At 31.3% G+C, this 18,126-nt stretch overlaps 1 protein-coding gene across 1 annotated transcript in view; it reads right to left on the bottom strand.

Moving 5' to 3' along the window:
- Window positions 1–17,704, bottom strand: part of LOC139511565 (E3 ubiquitin-protein ligase UBR4-like) — a 111,341-nt gene extending 93,637 nt beyond the window's left edge. Inside the window, exons 1-18 of the mRNA XM_071298403.1 lie at window positions 17,529–17,704; window positions 13,436–13,533; window positions 11,273–11,376; window positions 10,676–10,808; window positions 9,608–9,974; window positions 9,091–9,334; window positions 8,077–8,136; window positions 7,411–7,565; window positions 6,819–6,927; window positions 6,277–6,414; window positions 5,531–5,660; window positions 4,584–4,771; window positions 3,519–3,604; window positions 2,930–3,012; window positions 2,421–2,506; window positions 1,822–2,062; window positions 990–1,113; window positions 259–361 (exon numbers count right to left, since the gene is read on the bottom strand). Of these exons, the coding sequence (XP_071154504.1) occupies window positions 259–361; window positions 990–1,113; window positions 1,822–2,062; window positions 2,421–2,506; window positions 2,930–3,012; window positions 3,519–3,604; window positions 4,584–4,771; window positions 5,531–5,660; window positions 6,277–6,414; window positions 6,819–6,927; window positions 7,411–7,565; window positions 8,077–8,136; window positions 9,091–9,334; window positions 9,608–9,974; window positions 10,676–10,808; window positions 11,273–11,376; window positions 13,436–13,533; window positions 17,529–17,638 (2,559 nt within the window). The 5' untranslated portion in view covers window positions 17,639–17,704. The remainder of the gene's footprint in view (window positions 1–258; window positions 362–989; window positions 1,114–1,821; window positions 2,063–2,420; window positions 2,507–2,929; window positions 3,013–3,518; window positions 3,605–4,583; window positions 4,772–5,530; window positions 5,661–6,276; window positions 6,415–6,818; window positions 6,928–7,410; window positions 7,566–8,076; window positions 8,137–9,090; window positions 9,335–9,607; window positions 9,975–10,675; window positions 10,809–11,272; window positions 11,377–13,435; window positions 13,534–17,528) is intronic.
- Window positions 17,705–18,126: the final 422 nt, after the last annotated feature.

Consider the following 18,126-nt stretch of genomic DNA (forward strand, 5'->3'; position numbering starts at 1 on the left):
TCAATATTGAATTTAACTTCCATTTTGTCATCAGTAACAGCTTATTAAAATTTGAAAAGCTTTGGTTAAATGGTCCATGGGTTAAAGCATGGACATGACTGGAAACAACACTTTTCAATCTTTCAAGAATCAAAACTCTGAATGATGAAAGTGAAAATCATCAATATTGAACTTGACCTCCATTTTGTCATCCTTAACAACATATTAAAATTTTAAAAGCTTTTGTTGAAAGGTCCGCTTATTTTCCATTATAATTACCTGTTCTATAAGTTCATCTGGTGGGTCGTAGAAGTAATGAAGTAAATACTCAAATATCAGAACCAGTCTGGACAGAAGCAATGGTATCATCTTCTCTAGTTTTCTAAAAATTGACAAAAGTAAAAACTTAGAAATCAACAGCAGTATATAAGGTATATAATAGCTTCATTTAAAAGGTAATTTTCAAATAAATAGATGCATTAAAATTATAGCGAAAGTCATTTTTTGTAACTGATAAATTATCGATATACTGACCTCAAAATTTCTTCATTTTTTTTGGTGTTTATTTGATGTCTTGTTGAAAACTTGTTCAAATTTCTTGTTTTCTGGTAATGTGTTAAGTTGTAAAACAATCATTCTAAAATATTTTTTTGGGAAACACATACAAACAGAGCTTCCTGAATGCTTTAACTAATCAGTTTCTATCAAATTTTAGAAATTCAATGTCCCATCTTGCTAATCATATTGCATAATTACAGCATTCTCACTATTTAAAAGTATGACAATCCAATCAATAAGATAGTGAAATTATCAGACAAAAAGTACACTGCTATTGATCTGAAAGCAGCAAAATAGATAACATACATCCCAAGCAGAGTTTAAATTGATGCTAACATGATAAAAGAGTGAACCCTATATTATGACTTAACTAGAAAAATCCTTTATATAAACATCAAATATCCAAAATTTAATACAATGGCCTAAGCAAATATTCTGGTTGAGATACAAACCTAGATTCTAGTTCTGATATAGCTATGATATTCTGTGCCAGTTGTAACAACAGCGACTTCTTCTGCATCAATGGTAGACTGTGAAACAGGAAGATCAGCAGCTGTATGTGCTCTACATTTACATCTAAAATTAAAATAAAATACAGAAGATTAATTTATTTTTCTTGATCAAGTTTTTGTGGTTTGAAAATGAATATATTTTCCCTAATTTGGTAGGTTTTTAGAATTTTTACAGAATATAAAACACTTGAATTCATCCATGAATATTAGTATCCCATGAATCATAAGAGTTCCTTATTTGTTTTTTTTTATTTCAAATAATTTAATTTTGGATGTAACAGTCTTCTGATTGGCTGAGGTTATTTTTTTATCAGCCCATAGACATAATTTAGTAATGTGACCGTGACGTCATCAACGGTTTTCATGGTTTTCTGCAGTTTAAAATGGAATATAGAATTAAATTTTAAGAAATGACTGTAATATTTTTTCTGTCTATTCGAAATACCATAAAAAATGTGGTGCACACTATTAAATAATATGCGGGTTAATCAGTGTGCACCAAATTTTTTATGTTATTTCTTCATGGACAGAAAAAATATTACAGTCATTCCTTAAATATTTTACATTTTTTTCATTTTCTTCAGTTTTTAAGAGTAATACTGAAATCCTATCTTATTCCATACCAACTTGACTAAACTGAATCAAGAACATGAAATTAAACATTATATCATTTGGCTACATTGTCTTTCTAAAAAGAATTAACCCCACAATCCCCCCCCCCCTCAAAAAAAAAATTTCAGCTAATAGTCACATTACCAGATATATCAATTACCTTCACATGTCTCTGTGACATTATCAAAATTGATTATAGCACTTTTCAAGGTTGTCATGAACCTGACCCATATAGTGATGACAGCAGCCTCACTTTGACTTTTCAATGTCTTAGATTCTCTTTCTTTTTGTTGCTTTAAGAGTATGACCTCTGCTAAGACACTTAGTGTTCTTGGGTGGACTGTTAATGGCCAAGGGTCGACTGCACTGGGACTAACATTCAATTGTTCCAAAAGGACATCCTACAAAACAAGACAATATTTAAAACTTGGAATACTCAGTCTTTAGGTGTGTATAGAACACATTTGTGTATAATACACACCCCTTTTCATTCCTCCAAAATCGTGGAAAAATAGTGAAAAATATTAAGAGGTAAAAATGCATACTATACACACCTATAGACAGTAAAACTATTGAAATATTGATTTTAATTAATTAATTAAAACAAGAATTAGGTGATCGATCACAGATACATGTCTACAGTATAACTCTAGTTTTCCTAAGAACAAGAAATGTACACGGTTTAATTCAAATTCTGAAAAGCACAGAATAAAATGGTAGAAGTACTAAATTCAATTAATTAATAAAACCTTTCCTTACCTGCAATCTTTCACTAAGACGCCCAGTGGCTATTAGACAGTGATTTAGTCTGGCTAATGAAACAGATAAATTCTCAAAAGTCTTTTCTGAAACGATACGTAAAAAATATAGCAGACCAATTTCTCATGCTTGAACATATTATTTTTGACAGTTCTTCAAATGCATGTAAGTAGGAAAACAATAGAACCTTATTTCTCTGCAAAAAAAATAAATGAATTGATGCTAAAATAAAAGCAAATTTCTATAAAACAACAAAATTAAATATCTATTAACATGTAAGTTTTCCTTAACCGCCAAAAATTGGTACTCACAAAAATAAATGAATCAGCAGTAAGCAAACTCCTTATTCTATGGATAGGCACGACTTGGAATGGATTGGCATTTGTGATATTAAAGACATGATCTTTGTTGTTTCATGCATATATGTCTGGTTTTTTTAAATGACTAAAGCACCCAAGCTATTCTTAGAGATCAGTTTCTACATATAACTACCAGACAAGAAAACTTACCTGCTCCAACTTTCATGGTCTCTTTGTCCAATTCTTTAATTACAGTTGATAAGTTGCTCATATGGTCTTCATTCAAACAATTCCTAGAAAATATAAATATGTCTATGTAACTCTTCCTTTCTAAATTTTTACTTTTTCAACCATCCCTTCACACTTGCAATCAATAAATTGCCAAATTTGTAATATTTTCACAAGAGTACACCAAATCGTTGTAATTAGTCTAAAACATCCAAAACAATGAAAATTCAACCAATCATGTAATGTTATTTTCATTTTGGTGTAAGAACAATTGGAATACCCATAGTTCTTTATATTCTGAAAAAGCGAATTCTATAGCAGTCCATTTTTGTATATTTGATAATTAATTTTGTTATTATCTATATCTTACTGTTTCTCTCTATATAAAATTCAATGTTATTTCAGATTATTGATGGTCATTGTTGAACTTATTCTCAACATTTTAACTTGAAGTGATTTAGAAATTGACATATGGTAAAAAATGTATATAGTGACCTTAAAATATTTTAAAGGTCGCTGTTTTATTAACATTTACCCCACAACCTCTCTAATTCCAATATATCATTCTTACTTCAATGTTTTCTGTAGTTCTGAGTCAGTTGTAGTTACAAAATACACATTGATGAAGTTCAAGAAATCAGCAGCAAGGTTTACAAACTGTAAAATAAATTGCTCTTCATTTAATAAATTTAAAATCTAATATATAATCAGAAAAGAAAAGATTATTGATTAAACTTGTGAATTCATAATGAAGTTATAATTTATGCCTTATGCTTTGCTAGCTTCTACAAATGTGTAAGTGTTAAAATGTGTTGACCACTGAAGGTTTATGATTACTGATCCATATTCCTGTAATGTAGGTTTTCCTGGCCTCACGGTCATAAAACGTTCGAGCATGATTTTTGTACTCAGACTCAGAAATCAACCAATCAAATTGCTGGATTTCATGTTTGGAGCATGATTTTTGTGCTCAGAGCACTGAGCAAAGTTTTATGCCTTCAAGGCCAGAAATCACAATAATCAATCTCACATTTTTGTCTATTCTTCAAAAATTGCAATAATAAATGCACACAATAATGTCTGAATTTATAATACTTATGCATTTGTGTCAATTATTATTCGCATCATTCAATTTTTTTTTAATTCATTGTAATCAGATGTAATCATGATAACATTGCTAAAGTAATCATTAATTTAATCAGATACTTTCAGAAATGATGTAATCAGTAATTTAATTTAATTGTACAAATGACAAAGTAATTGTAATTTAATCAATAACATTGAAAGTAATCGGACCCATCTCTGTTTGTGTGTCCTTTCAGATTTATCATCTATATGCATGTATGTCAATTTAAAAGCTCATTTTGAGCATATGATAGGTACATTTTAATATTTATCTTGCCAACTTTCGTTTAGAAAAGATTTTTCATTTGGTCAAAGAATCCAAAACTTTATAAAAAGTACCTACATGTTTTTCATATAAAATATTCAGCATAAGCTTCCCATCTAAAATCCTTAACCTATAAATTCTCTTTATAAGGTCACATATATGTACATTAATATACTAATATTTATATGTTAATTCGATTCATGAATATCTAGGGAGAAGAGTAGTAAACTAGTTTTCAATACTTACACCCGCCGGTTCCCTTTTATCTGGTATAAACACCGGGCTATCTCCTGAGCTTATTTTTCTGGATCTTTTTCCCTCAGTTGGAACATCTACTCTTGCAGGTACAGGGGGAGGGACCTGTGAGTCTGTGGTCACAGAGGGACTCATTGTCTCCTCCATCCAATGTCCAAGTATAGACTCAGAGGCATCTTCTGTAAAAGTAAATTACATTTTATATATTGTGTGTTTTGAAGCTTTTTATCAATTTAATCTCATCTAAAACACTCAAACCTTAGTGTTTTATAGCCAGGGATGTATAAATATGTACAATCATTAGAAGATCAATACATCAGATAAAAAATTAAAACTGACATATATGTGTTGTAAGTAGCTTAAGATATATTTCATGAAATCTGAGTCACTACATTACATGCATTAGAAGAACATTTGATTGATAGTTTAGTGTATGATTTCCACAGATTTTCCTTTCCTACATTATATCCTGCTTCATAATTCATCTAGGATACTACAGCTATAACTAAAGTGCTTGTAAGCACTGAAGGATAAGGATTGCTTTATTTATAAGGGGGAAGTAAAATTAAACATTGCATTGTATGAAGAATTGGTTGTAGTTGGTTAAACTAGATTGTTGGACAAAGGAATATTGCTCTTTAATTTTTAAAGATGACTTTAGCAATGACATCATTGATATTAGATTCCTGCAACTTGCAAAAGTAATGTAATTTTCTTGACTAGTATATCATCATTTTGTGACTTAAATATCTGAGCATATATTTCATTGATATATTTCTGAAATGTTCATGGATATGATGTAAAGAATGTTATGATCTTTTGTGTATATCAAAGGTATGGATAAACCTTGGAAGATTAAGGTATCAAGTCAGTACCATGGGTTGTGATTGTATTTTATAAAAATTTTACCCAAAACATTTGGCTCATGTAAGACATACCTTCTTCATCTTCACTGCTATCTTCTGAGCTACTAAAATCATCCTCATAAAATGTGATAGAATCTGAAGCACTGCTAGAACTAGTCTCTGATGTCTCCGATCCCAGCTTAAGTCTTCTCAAGAGGCATGCCTTAAAAAACAAAGTTAACAAATCATGAACAACATTGTCCCCTTCTTGTTACTAATTTGGGCCTGCCTTAAAATTTTGATTACTGACATTTTGTGACAAATTAAAAAGTTTAAACTAAACATCATGCCCAGTACATATTTTAACAAAAGTCTAAGCTATTTCACCCTTATTACTCAGAAATTAACATATTTGTTACATTGTGCCCACAAAATATTGCTTACACCTCATTGCAGCCATAACAGCCTATGTCAGTACTAGGATTTAATGATATCCAAATACAAATATACAATGCTACGTAGATAATACCTTTATTTATGGTAGTAGCAAAAGCTCTAAAGATGTATTATCATTCATGGAATACTGTGAACTAGGTTACATTGCATTCATAAAAGCTTATACCAAAAGATTTTATATTAATTCAAATAAACTAATAAAATAAATAAATCAAGAATGCATAAAAAAAAATTGGTAAATTGGTATGCAAATATTTTGATTGCATAAACTTTATATATATTTAGATGATTACTAAGACAGGGGAACTTAAAATAAGTTTGATGAAACCTCACAATTTAAATTTTTGTTCTCTTTCTCTTTTCAGAAGAGGAAAGGTGCTTACCTTTTTAAAAGAAGTTGTTACTAGACTCAGTAGTAAGTCTACAAGTGGAATATTGCTTAATAACTTTTGTACTCTCCTCCAAGCTGTTTCTGACTGCATGATGGGAAAATCTAAACCACTTCCCGAGGATGACACACCCTGAAGATAGAAAAGATCAATAATGTTAATAAAATGTTTTTTTTAACAAACAAACAAACTTTAAATTATTCGACCATTGGAATTTGTTACTTCCCCTTCTCAAATCTAAGTTATACAAATGCTTATGAAAATTCGAGGCGGTACCAATGCTCAGTAAATTTAAGGGCACACAAATACTTCGGTAAATTCTAGGTCATACAAATACTATGATGAATTTTGTATTTAAACAGATCATAATGAACAAAATATATCTTGAACTACTTTGAAGTCACAACTGCAAAACAGTTAAAATACAAGTTACTTTATAATACATCTCAATTTTTCATAACAATATATTTATGACAATAATTAACTGACACTTCTCAAAATTGATATCCTGAACTAAAAATATATTTTAAATTTACCATGTCTTGATAAAGTCCTTCTAATTGTAAGTCATTCATTAGTTCCTCTATCAGATGTAAAGCCTTGGTGGCCAGGGCTACTGATACAGCTCCAAAACCTTGGAAGGAACTGAAAAATAAACATGTTCAAAAATAATCTGCATTGTCAAAAGAATATATATATTTTTTTCAATCACTACTGCAAATTACCATTTTTTTTTTGGAAAGATGTTAGGAGCCTATAATTGATGAATTAAGGTTGGTTGAAAAAATCAAATAAAGAATACCAATATCATTAAGGTGGTACCCAACACTTTCACTAAAATTAATTTGGCTCGTTTAATTTACACAAAATTTTTACAAAGTATTTACTTTGACCCTTTGACAAAAATAAAAAAAATTCAAAAAATTTGAACCAAGCATTTTGTCAGAAAAATTACACTGGTTATATAGCAGTTTGACAAACACTAATTTTGATCATTGAGAAGCTTAATATACCCTTAAAAACACAATGTCATTAAAACGTTTAGGTGATTTTACAGAGTTATCTCCCTGTAGTGTTAGGTACCACCTTAAAAGCAAATCTAAATTATTTTGTATATAAATAACTTACCTTTTGGCAGAATTAGGACGACTGTCTTTGGATTTGGCATCAGCTTTTTGCTTTGAATCTTTTCTCTCTAGTATTACAGCTGGTGTGAGTGATATGATGTTCTGTAGACCTTTCAGTAACAACCAAGCAGCCATCAAATTCACATTTTGTGCAACCTATAGAAAAAAAAGTTTGAGTGTGTACAATGAGTAATGAATTAAGTTTGCTTGTTTGCTAGATGAACAATTAAAAACAATATAAACTTTTATAAAGAAATTGATGTGCTCCTAAAAGAAGAAACGGAAAGAAGTAGATGAAGACTAAAGGTCAATTGAAAAAGTATGGCTTCCCTTTTTTGCTAACTTCACCACAAAATAATCACTTTATATACATAATTATAAAGGCTAAACTAGTTCACACATATACCAGGTTTGACTAAATCACAGTAAAGGTTACGGAAACATGGTTTATCGAAGTGTAAACCAAGGGAAAAAATTCTTATTCACTAATCCAATTCAAGTATTTATAGATATGCAAATAATATAAGAATATAAGAATGTTATTATCAATGCACTATATTTTGTGTATCTCAAAGGAAGTAATAAACCTTGGAAGATTTAGATATCAAGTCAAAATCATAGGATTTCATACAACATTCACCTAAAAAAATAACTACAAACAACTTACATTACCACCAGCTCGAGATGAACTTTTCACAGCACTGGTTACAATACCAAAAATCTCCAACTGAAAAAAAAGATACAGGAATTCATTCTAAATTCTTAATAAACAAGAATGTGTCCATAGTACACGGATGCCCCACTCGCACTATCATTTTCTATGTTCAGTGGACCATGAAATTGGGATCAAAACTTTAATTAGGAATTAAAATTAGAAAGATCATATCATAGGGAACATGTGTACTAAGTTTCAAGTTGATGTAACTTTAACTTCATCAAAAACTACCTTGACCAAAAACTTTAACCTGAACTTTGTACTATCATTTTCTATGTTCAGTGAACCATGAAATTGGGGTCAAAACTATAATTTGGCATTAAAATTAGAAAGATCATATCATGGGGAACATGTGTATCAAGTTTCAAGTTGATTGGACTTCAGCTTCATCAAAAACTACCTCAACCAAAAACTTTAACCTGAAGCGAACGGACACACAGACCAGAAAACATAATGCCCCTCTACTATCGTAGGTGGGGCATAAAAATACAATACAGCAGTATCAAAAGTGTTTAACATCAATAAGTTTGTACAAGTGAAGCCTACAATGTTTCTAAAAGTCCTGCAATGCAAAATATGCACAAAATTTATGAGAATGTTAAGAAAATAACTAAAGACGATAGCAAATAATCTTTCAGTTCTGCATCTTTGAAAATTCTCTATTTCAGAATCTAATGCATTTCGGGTGAAATGTACACCAAAATATTTTGATTGGTTTAGGAATAAGTCTAATGTAAAGTCATTGGCCAAAAATCCTCATCTCGATATACTTTAGGCCAAAAAATACCCTTAGTGTCAATCCTACTTCATAACCTTCTAGAATAGAGGCAAGTTTGTGCTTGACAAATCATTGTAAATATATATATAGACTTGAAGACTGTACATCAATCTATAGACATCTTTCTAGTTTCTACTTTATTTTTTCAACCCTCCCCCAACCCATTAGCTTGTCAACATTTTACTTACACTTTTCTGTATGATACTACATCCATAATTTTCATTTTCTTCTTCCTTCCCTGTTGCTGGTTTGACAGGGGCGGTACTGGTCATAGCTATGACAGTGTTTGTAACAGCTACACTTAAAGAGGCATATAAACAACTCATCATTACAGTCACAATATTCTCCATTCTTTTTTGTGTCAGTGGTTCCAAGATTGGTAGAGAAAAGGCTCTCCATACTATAGAGATTTCATTTAGCAATGGAAGAAAGCTGAAAGCATAAACATATAAACAATGCATAGGACATATCTATTGGGTAGTTCAAAATGATTACTGCATTAGATGTTTTTTTTTAAATTAGTACATTTCACATGCTATTTCTTTTGTACTGCATGTGTAAAACTTCAAAACAGATGTTATCAAATAAGTCTGAGTAAATGTTCTTCCTAAGGTCTATATAATAAATTTTGGAAACCAAACTTTTATCTGCGCAACCATTTGGAAACCACACCTCATCAACATGTTTAATATGTCTTCCACCTACCTATTTCTCATGGTAAGTGCCTCTGACAATGTGTTAGGGAGAATGAAGGAGCCTCCACTGATAGCATCTCTGTATCTCTCCTTGTATCTGCCTAGAAATGTCAGTCTGCTACAAACATCTACTAGAGTTTTCCCTCCATCTAACTGCTGTAAAGAGTGTAAGTTTCTTTTTCCAAACGTCATTTTTGTTTCTTCTTTAAATTCATCCTTGATTTCAGCATCAACATGTTCGTCTTCACCCGTGTCATTTTTCTGAGATTTTGCCAGACTCAGATCATTGAATGCTGATGTCAGCTGATCGAATATATCAGTTCCAATATCAAGTCTTGAACAATTTGAGGTTTCTTTAACCTGCACTGCTGTTGTTTCTGAAAATGCATCATTAAAATTAAAACAGATCACTTATTTTTCTATAAAGTAGATAGACACTATAAATTTTATATAACTAATATTTCCAAAATATTTTGCAAGAAAAAATGAGGTTCAAAATAAAATTGTTTAGAATATATAACACAGTGAAAAAGAAGTAGCACATATGGTGGTGTAATTCAAAGAATGGTAAGACAGGAAGTTTTCTAACAGATTATAAAAGCTGACTCTGCTCTCAGGCCTGATAACAGATCATTGTCAAACTACTGACCAAATATGACAGTAGTAAATACATAGCTTTCATATTTCTTCCAACCTTTATGCATTTATCTGAGTACAAATTATCTCCCTTGATTTGTGTAACCTTATCTCCCTTGAACAATCAAATAAAAATACAAACCAAATTTTAAAAAAAATTCAATAAAATTTTAGTACCCTTTTCAGTCAGTTAAGAAAATCAATAATAAACTCTGTGTTCTCAATATAACTATTAATCAAAAGTATGGAATGCAATAAATGAAATAATCATATGTTATATTCTGCAGAGCACAGCATTATTTTCAACTCAAATTTAAGTTCAAAGGTCATAGTGAATGTGTGCAATGGGTTATCTAGGGGCAAACACGTACATGAATTTGATATTTTCAAAAATTTAACTTATCATGACAATAAACCTTTATATAGTCATGTACATAATTACCTGCGTCACTCTCCTGTCTAACAATAGATGGTACTTTGGCAAACTTGAGGATTGCTGTGAATGTGGAGATATCTGTTTTAGACATACTGGTCGTCCCTGTGCATAAACTCTTCAACAGGAACATCTGCATTTTCTGAAGAGAAAATAAACTATATCATCATCTATACATAACAAATACATCTACCCTCAGTATAAATCAAAATTCTTGTTTCTATAAAACAAATTCAACCATCCGTCAAAATGTTAATCTAAATTTTATTTCAATCTTTGGATTATGGTTGTCTTTGCTTACCATAAAATAGGTTATAAAACATTGATTTTTCCAATATAAATGTTATATTTGTAAACTAAGTCATATTCTAAGCTACTGCAGGACATATAATCCATTCTGGAAACTATTCGTTTGACTTTGATCAAACAAGTGTTTGCTCTGGCACCTCAATGTTGTGTGATTATCAGAAATGTAGCAACAAAAAAAAGCCTTTAAATGGCCGGAGCAATAAACATTTTCCTTAGTCATTTAAAACTTTGTCAATCTATCTTTTGTTTTACATAATGTAAAGTTAACAATGTACAATTTATTAGTCAAATTCTCACCTGTGTGATGGCACACCCTTCATTGTAATTCTGTAGCCTATCCAGTAAATATTTCATTAATATTTTACAGGCTTCATATAAATTGTTCCAGCTGGTCTTGGGAACTGTTAAAATAAAATATAGTGCTACACAAAGCTACTATTTTTTGTTTGCAAAACAGTTTTTAGTTCAGCTATTCTGAATAAAATCTGAATCAATTTAAAGATGTGAAAATTAAACCAATGCTTTAATGCATACAATAGATTACTTCATAAGTTTTTAAATGTTGATGAGGCACAAACCTAATACTGATCATGTGATCTTTGACAATAAGAATATGCTTTTAATTTTTGACACTTTTCATTTCTTACTATATATTAGTCATGTTAATTCAAAAACTCAATAGAATATCAAATTTGTTTCAATAATGGTGTGTTATAATATAGTCTCTTAACTAAATTATTGTATTTTAGTACATTTTTTGTATATTTAAAGACATGAACTAATGAAAAAAACATCTGGTTTGTTTGAGAAAGCAGACTTCACAGCATCTGGTTATGGTTTCACAAGTGCATCCTGGCAAACACGTATCTAAATTCTGAACACATCTTTGCTTGTAAAAATATTTATTTTTTCTGGCAATGTGATGTGTGTATATATTGTATACATACTGTAATTCAGTGGCTGTTGTTTGTTGCTGTTTATCATATTTGTATTTCATTCATTGTTTTTACATTAACCAGGCTGTCGTTTTCTCGTTTGAATTTTTTTACATTTGTCATTTCAGGACCGTTAACAGCTGACTATGCGGTATGGTTTTGTTCATTGATAAAGACTGTTCAGTGACCTTATAGTTGTTAACTTTTATGTCATTTGGTCTCTTGTGAAGAGTCAGGGATCTCCATGGCCTGTTTAACGATGGCGCCCCGCCATCGTCAAATGACTCGCCCCATCGTTAAATTGTCTTGCGCCATCGTTAAATTGTCTTCCACCATCGTTCAAAACTTCATCATTTTTTGTAGCCCGACGCCATTTTTTTTATCAATTATAATCAAATACATGTAATTGCATAACCCTTAGGCTTTTTATGTTATAATCCAACACAGTTCTAACGCCTGAGGGATATCCGGATTAAGATCGCTAATCACTTGTACCTGAGCTTGTACAGGTAGATCAACAAACCAGACAGGAGAATACTATCTGAGGATAGACGATCCATTTGTCGAATTAATCAACTAAGTTTCAGCAAATGATTATGATAATTTAGATTAAATAAATAAATTAATAATCCAGTTACAAAGAAAACAGTTTAACAAGTCGAACACGTGCTTTATTTTGACTTACGCAATCAGCATCCCCCTTTTTTAAGAAGTACAAAATAAGACGCAAAACAGTTAATATTATTTCATCGCAAATAACTCGAGTACTGCTGTAACGATAATTTAGAATGACTTTAAAAGTTTAAAAGTAAAAACTTATAAATATTTCCTGTAAAGAAATATCGTATCGTAATTCTGAATTCATTTCGTATATTACAATCAAATTGATACATCCGCATTTCCGGTTTATATTCAGACTCGAAAGATGCATTTTGCACAGCATCAACTTGTCAGATAAAGTCATTAAAAACCTTTTCACTTGCTTTACAAATCTCTTTAACCTTTTACATAACCCGTACGAATCGTTTTGTTGTTGCTGCAAATCAGCCATACCGGTAATGGGTTCTGAATTTGACAGTGTCCATGAAAAATAAGCTCCACATCATATGATTTTTAACCCCCATAACAATTACCAAAAATACAAGAAATCTACATGGGGACCTTCATGACAGCTTTTGGTCATTCTCGACTAAGGGGGGACCATGAAGACTTGGCATTTGAATGGTTAAGAACGGCAATAAATAAACATATTGATACTTCTAATTCTATAATGAAAATTCAAATAAATATAATTTAAATAAGCAATGAATTAGCATGTTCACCATTCCTTGTATGGAGGGATAAAATACTTCCGATCGCGCCACACTTTACAGCGTAGACAGTTTGTAATGGTGAAAGTTCCTCCATGGTTCAATTTTCATCCATGGAGATCCCTCAAGAGTTGTCTCATTCGCAATCATACCACATATTCTTATTTACACATCCTATTATTGAACTCTTAATCATGTTAATCTTCAATACATACCTGCTGTAAGGCTATGGCTAAGATAATGTGTAGCCAGAGCGACAAAAGATGAGTAGAATGGTTCATACTGGTCTTCATGCTCAAGAATATCTGTTTCACTGAAATTTGAAAAAAAAAATAGACATTTCCTTAATTAAATCTTATATTTGTTAGTATCATTTTAAAAAAATAAAATAAGCTCTTCTAATGATCAGACTAAATGATGATGAATCATATTGATCTCATTAGGCCAAAATAAAAAGATTGTATGTTTGCCCAAACGCGACCGACCCAAAATAAACCCGCCGACTCAAATTCTTTTTTTGACGTTTTTTGGAAGAATTTTTTTTTTTCGGATTTATTTTGGGTCCGCTCCGTCATCGTACGAAACTTAATATTTGTCATCTTTGCGTTTGAAAGTAACTGTGAATAAGATTAAAAGAAAGCGTATAAGAGACGCAGTTAATCGATATTCGATGTTCTCTGTTTTTATCTTCTGAATTAACGAACGTAAAGAAGTAAAACATGTGAAGTGGCACAGTTTTTTTACGCTGTAGTTGTTTGTACTACCAAACCCTTACCTATATGCTCAATGTTAATTTCATCGTGTTATCGAATATCTGATAAGAATATTCAGGTAGATTTGTTCAAAACCATCTGCAATCGAATATTTTCAAAGTTATTCTGACAGGAAATGGATCCGGAGGTTCCGAATTTACAATCATGCAAGAAGATTTTGTTTTTACTGAATAAAAAGGAATTATTTCTTGATAAATTGTTGTCTTTAATTATAATCTTCCTTTATCATGTAAATTAGATGCCCTTTTATTCAAATAGTTCAAATTTACAAGTCTCATTAGACAGTCAGGACGTTGCTGTTTGGGAGAATTTGATAAAACTATAATTGCTCACAGAATCAGAAATATAATCTTAACTGAATGTAGATCCTTCTGAATAATTTATTGCAATATAAATATAAATCCCTTTTGACAAGAGAAATCTGACTTTTGTCAGAAATATTTTTTCACATGTGCAAAAGTAAAAACATGTTATGGACGCCATATTGGATTTTTATACAACTTGTGAGGAAGCCTCTAGAACCATGACCTAAAAATAAAGTCTTCAGAAAACGTTAACTTTATGCAATTATATTTTATCAATAATGATTATTTTCAAAAATTTAAACTTGATTATTTAAAGAAAATAAAATTATAACAAATACGTTTTTAGTTTGGAGATTCTACAGAACATGCTTTGGTCTATTTATAGCCAAATTAGTTTACCTGTGTGATAATGTAAAATATAAATTTGTTTTCAAAACATAAAAAGACACAAACTAAGGATGGTAGATAATAATTCATATAAATATTTTAGGACATTTAATCTATTTTAATAGAAATAGGATTTAAAAACTGCAAACAAATTTAATCATTACATAATCAGCTGATATTTTTTTTACACAAACATCGTGTTGATGGAACTGTTGAAAATCACTTCACAAATCCAACAGCCCTTTCACACAGTTAGCAATTGTCAGGGTTATAAACATATCAGGATACAAATCATATAGTAGACTAATTTATTTATAGAGGTTTTAAATTCATGGCTTTTGGTTGTCTCTACAAAGGTTTGACAGAGGAAAAAAAGATATACTGTTTTAAGATCTTTTAATATTTTCATGCAAATTCGGATAAAAAAAAAAAAAAAAAAAAAGAATTTGCCTACCTACCTACATTTTGTACCCACACCCAGTCAACATGGGTCGGGTTTGGGCAAACTGAAATATTTTTAATTGTGGCCTTATTAAAATTGCCAGTTACATTATTCACTAATGCTAAGTTTTACCATAAATTATTCATATAGTATATACGCTTAAGTCCCTGATTTTGAGCATGCTGTTTCACAAAGTACAATAATGTATCAGCCTACATTTGATAATGTTGATGCATGATCTTCAATTGTTTTTGTTAAATTTATTCACAAAATTTGAGACAAGCAAGAGCTTGGTTTATTAAATAGCTAAACACATTTGTCTGTTGTTGAAGATGGCCTCTTGTGCTCTAAATGTCTATTATTTTTGTTTTTTTGGGTTGCTGTCTCATTCAAATGTACCCCACATTTACACTCTTAACAAGTCCAAAAGCAAAGGAAGTTTAAGGAACATTGCTTTTATTGCTTCTTTTCATCTGAAAGTCAATTAGAGGCCTTCAACTAATGAACTTTGATAAACATCTGATGCTTCAATTGCTGAAAGTTCAAAGACACCCAAATGTTGAGGAAATATCTGATATATGGCTCTAAAAGATCAAAAAATCTTACAAACACTGTCAAAATGTTGCCCAACTATTTGTAACCCTGTAATCATGGTAATGGTCAGACCAAAGACATGAAAGATGGGAAAATTGGTTTTTGCTGCTTCTCCGTTAATCATGAAGCATAATCTTAGGATTAAGAGCAAGGACTGGTGACATGTGTTCCTGTAGAGAAATGCCTTACAAGTGAAGTTGTATATGAAAAATATACAGCTCAGGATGTCTAGCAAGTATATAAAAGGGATATAATTATATCATGTTAGACTTTATTACTATTTTCTTGTCCTAAACATGCATTTAATTTGGCACTGGTTATTAACACACATTTATAGTCGCCGTCACGTAAAATTGGCACCATGTTTTATGTCCACAAAAAAGTAAATATCAACTGCATTTACTCAAGATGATGTTTTTCATTTAGCGGAAGTAAAATCCTGTCCAAATATTCACTACTGTCCTATCTTGGTATCTATGAGGATCCCCTATTCCATAACATTCGTTACTCTCCGGTAATATCATTGTCATTGATGATACAATTTCCCATGCTTTTTTCGTAAAGATGAGGAAAAGCTCTGACAGTCAGAGCTCAGACATAAACAAGTCTATTTCTGTTTTTGACTTAAAGAAGTCAAAACATGTATTCTTTATAAAAATGTGTTTTCAATTTTAGACTTATCTATGTCACAAAATGACAGACTTGTTTAGGTCTATTTATGTTGATGAAAAAACTTAACTTGACTTGGTGGCCAAACTACACCACCTTTGACAGTAAAAACCTGTCTGAGAGTTCACAAGGACTTGATCTATCTATATTTAATTATCTAATTGAACATCCTTACTAAACACAGATGTTTTACCTCATTAAGTGTGGATCCAGGTGGTTGCATTGTAAGGTTAATTAACATGATCCCCGATTTTTCAGACTCTCATTCATATTTTTCTTTAGAAGACAAGGCATTGGCTTTCAATGTTGTCATTATTTGATTTAGATGCATGACCTTTTTATAAGTATGCGTGGGTCTTGAAGTTGACCAATTTTGGTAACTTATCGACTTGTAGGAGTTGATATTTGCAACTTTTTGATTCTGGTCAATCATTTCTTGCTTAACAATATTTGACTTATTTAAGTCGTATTTTGTCTTGCATTAAAGGGAGACAAATCCTAAAACTTACAAATTTAGACATCTACAAGTCAAAAGCAGATTCAGACTTATTTATGTCTGAGCTCTGACTGTCTGAGAGACACAAGAAAATGGAGAGCACTTGGAACTCCACGGCAACACTTCCGGTAATAACAATTACGGATTCCACCATACAAAATAATCTTGGATTATGTGAAGTTCAGGTTTACAGTGCAACACACAATAAATGGTAGGACAGTAGTGGATATTTGGACAGGATTTTTCTTCTGCTAATTGAAAAACATGATCTTTTATAGTAAATGCGGTCGATATTTAAGAAAATTTTGACAAAAAACACGGTGCCATTTTATGTGATGTGACGGCGACTATAGGATCAATCACAACCACTTGTTTTCTTTTTAAATGTTAGGCTAGTAATACACATTAGTCATTAATCTTCCTGGTTAACTATTTCGAATTGTCAAGCATTTTACACTGCAGTTACAGGCAGCAATTGAATCATTAAACTTCACGACTTTCAGTGGACATTCAATGATAAGGTTATTACGTTGATATGAGACATAAAATTATTTTTTGACAGCCAGACAGGACAAAAATGAAACAAAATTGTGTGCGCATTTTCCAATCACAATTACAGTGATTTAGCACAGACATTTGCACCTTTTAATAATAGTCTTGACTATCTCTGGGATGTCTTTTTTGTCCAATACTGAATGGGAGGTGGTCAGCAGTGGCTGTACACTGCGTGACCATTCCAAACCTCCAGCCATTTCTTATTTTCTTCTGCAAACATCGACGAGATACAGCGAGATTTCGTCGAGATTTTTCAATATGTCTAATAACACAGTTGGATATTTACCAAATTGTAACTGATAACGGCCTGTATTTTGAAATTAAGAGCGTGAAAATTTTACTTATATGACATTAACGACCTTGCAATAAAAAAAATGAGCTATCTATCTATCTTCCCGTCAAGGAGTGGACTCATATTTGAGTGTATATACTCCAGCGTGAGTGAACAGCTAAAAACCTTCAAGTATGTACAGTTAAAAAGAGATCTGTATGTACAGTTAAAAACGGTGTAATTTAGATGTGGAGTAGTGTCGACACGCTGACATCTTGGATGGCGTGTCGAAAGTGTTCCACAGACGGGGAAGCTCGGATATCTGGAGGTATGTTGTTCCAGGATATGATGGTGGCTGGGATGAATGAATATTTAAAGCAGTCCAGTCTGGTCCTTATCTGTCTGATGTTATTT

The sequence above is a fragment of the Mytilus edulis genome, chromosome 2 (genome assembly GCF_963676685.1).
Source record: "Mytilus edulis chromosome 2, xbMytEdul2.2, whole genome shotgun sequence".
Lineage (NCBI taxonomy): Eukaryota > Metazoa > Mollusca > Bivalvia > Mytilida > Mytilidae > Mytilus > Mytilus edulis.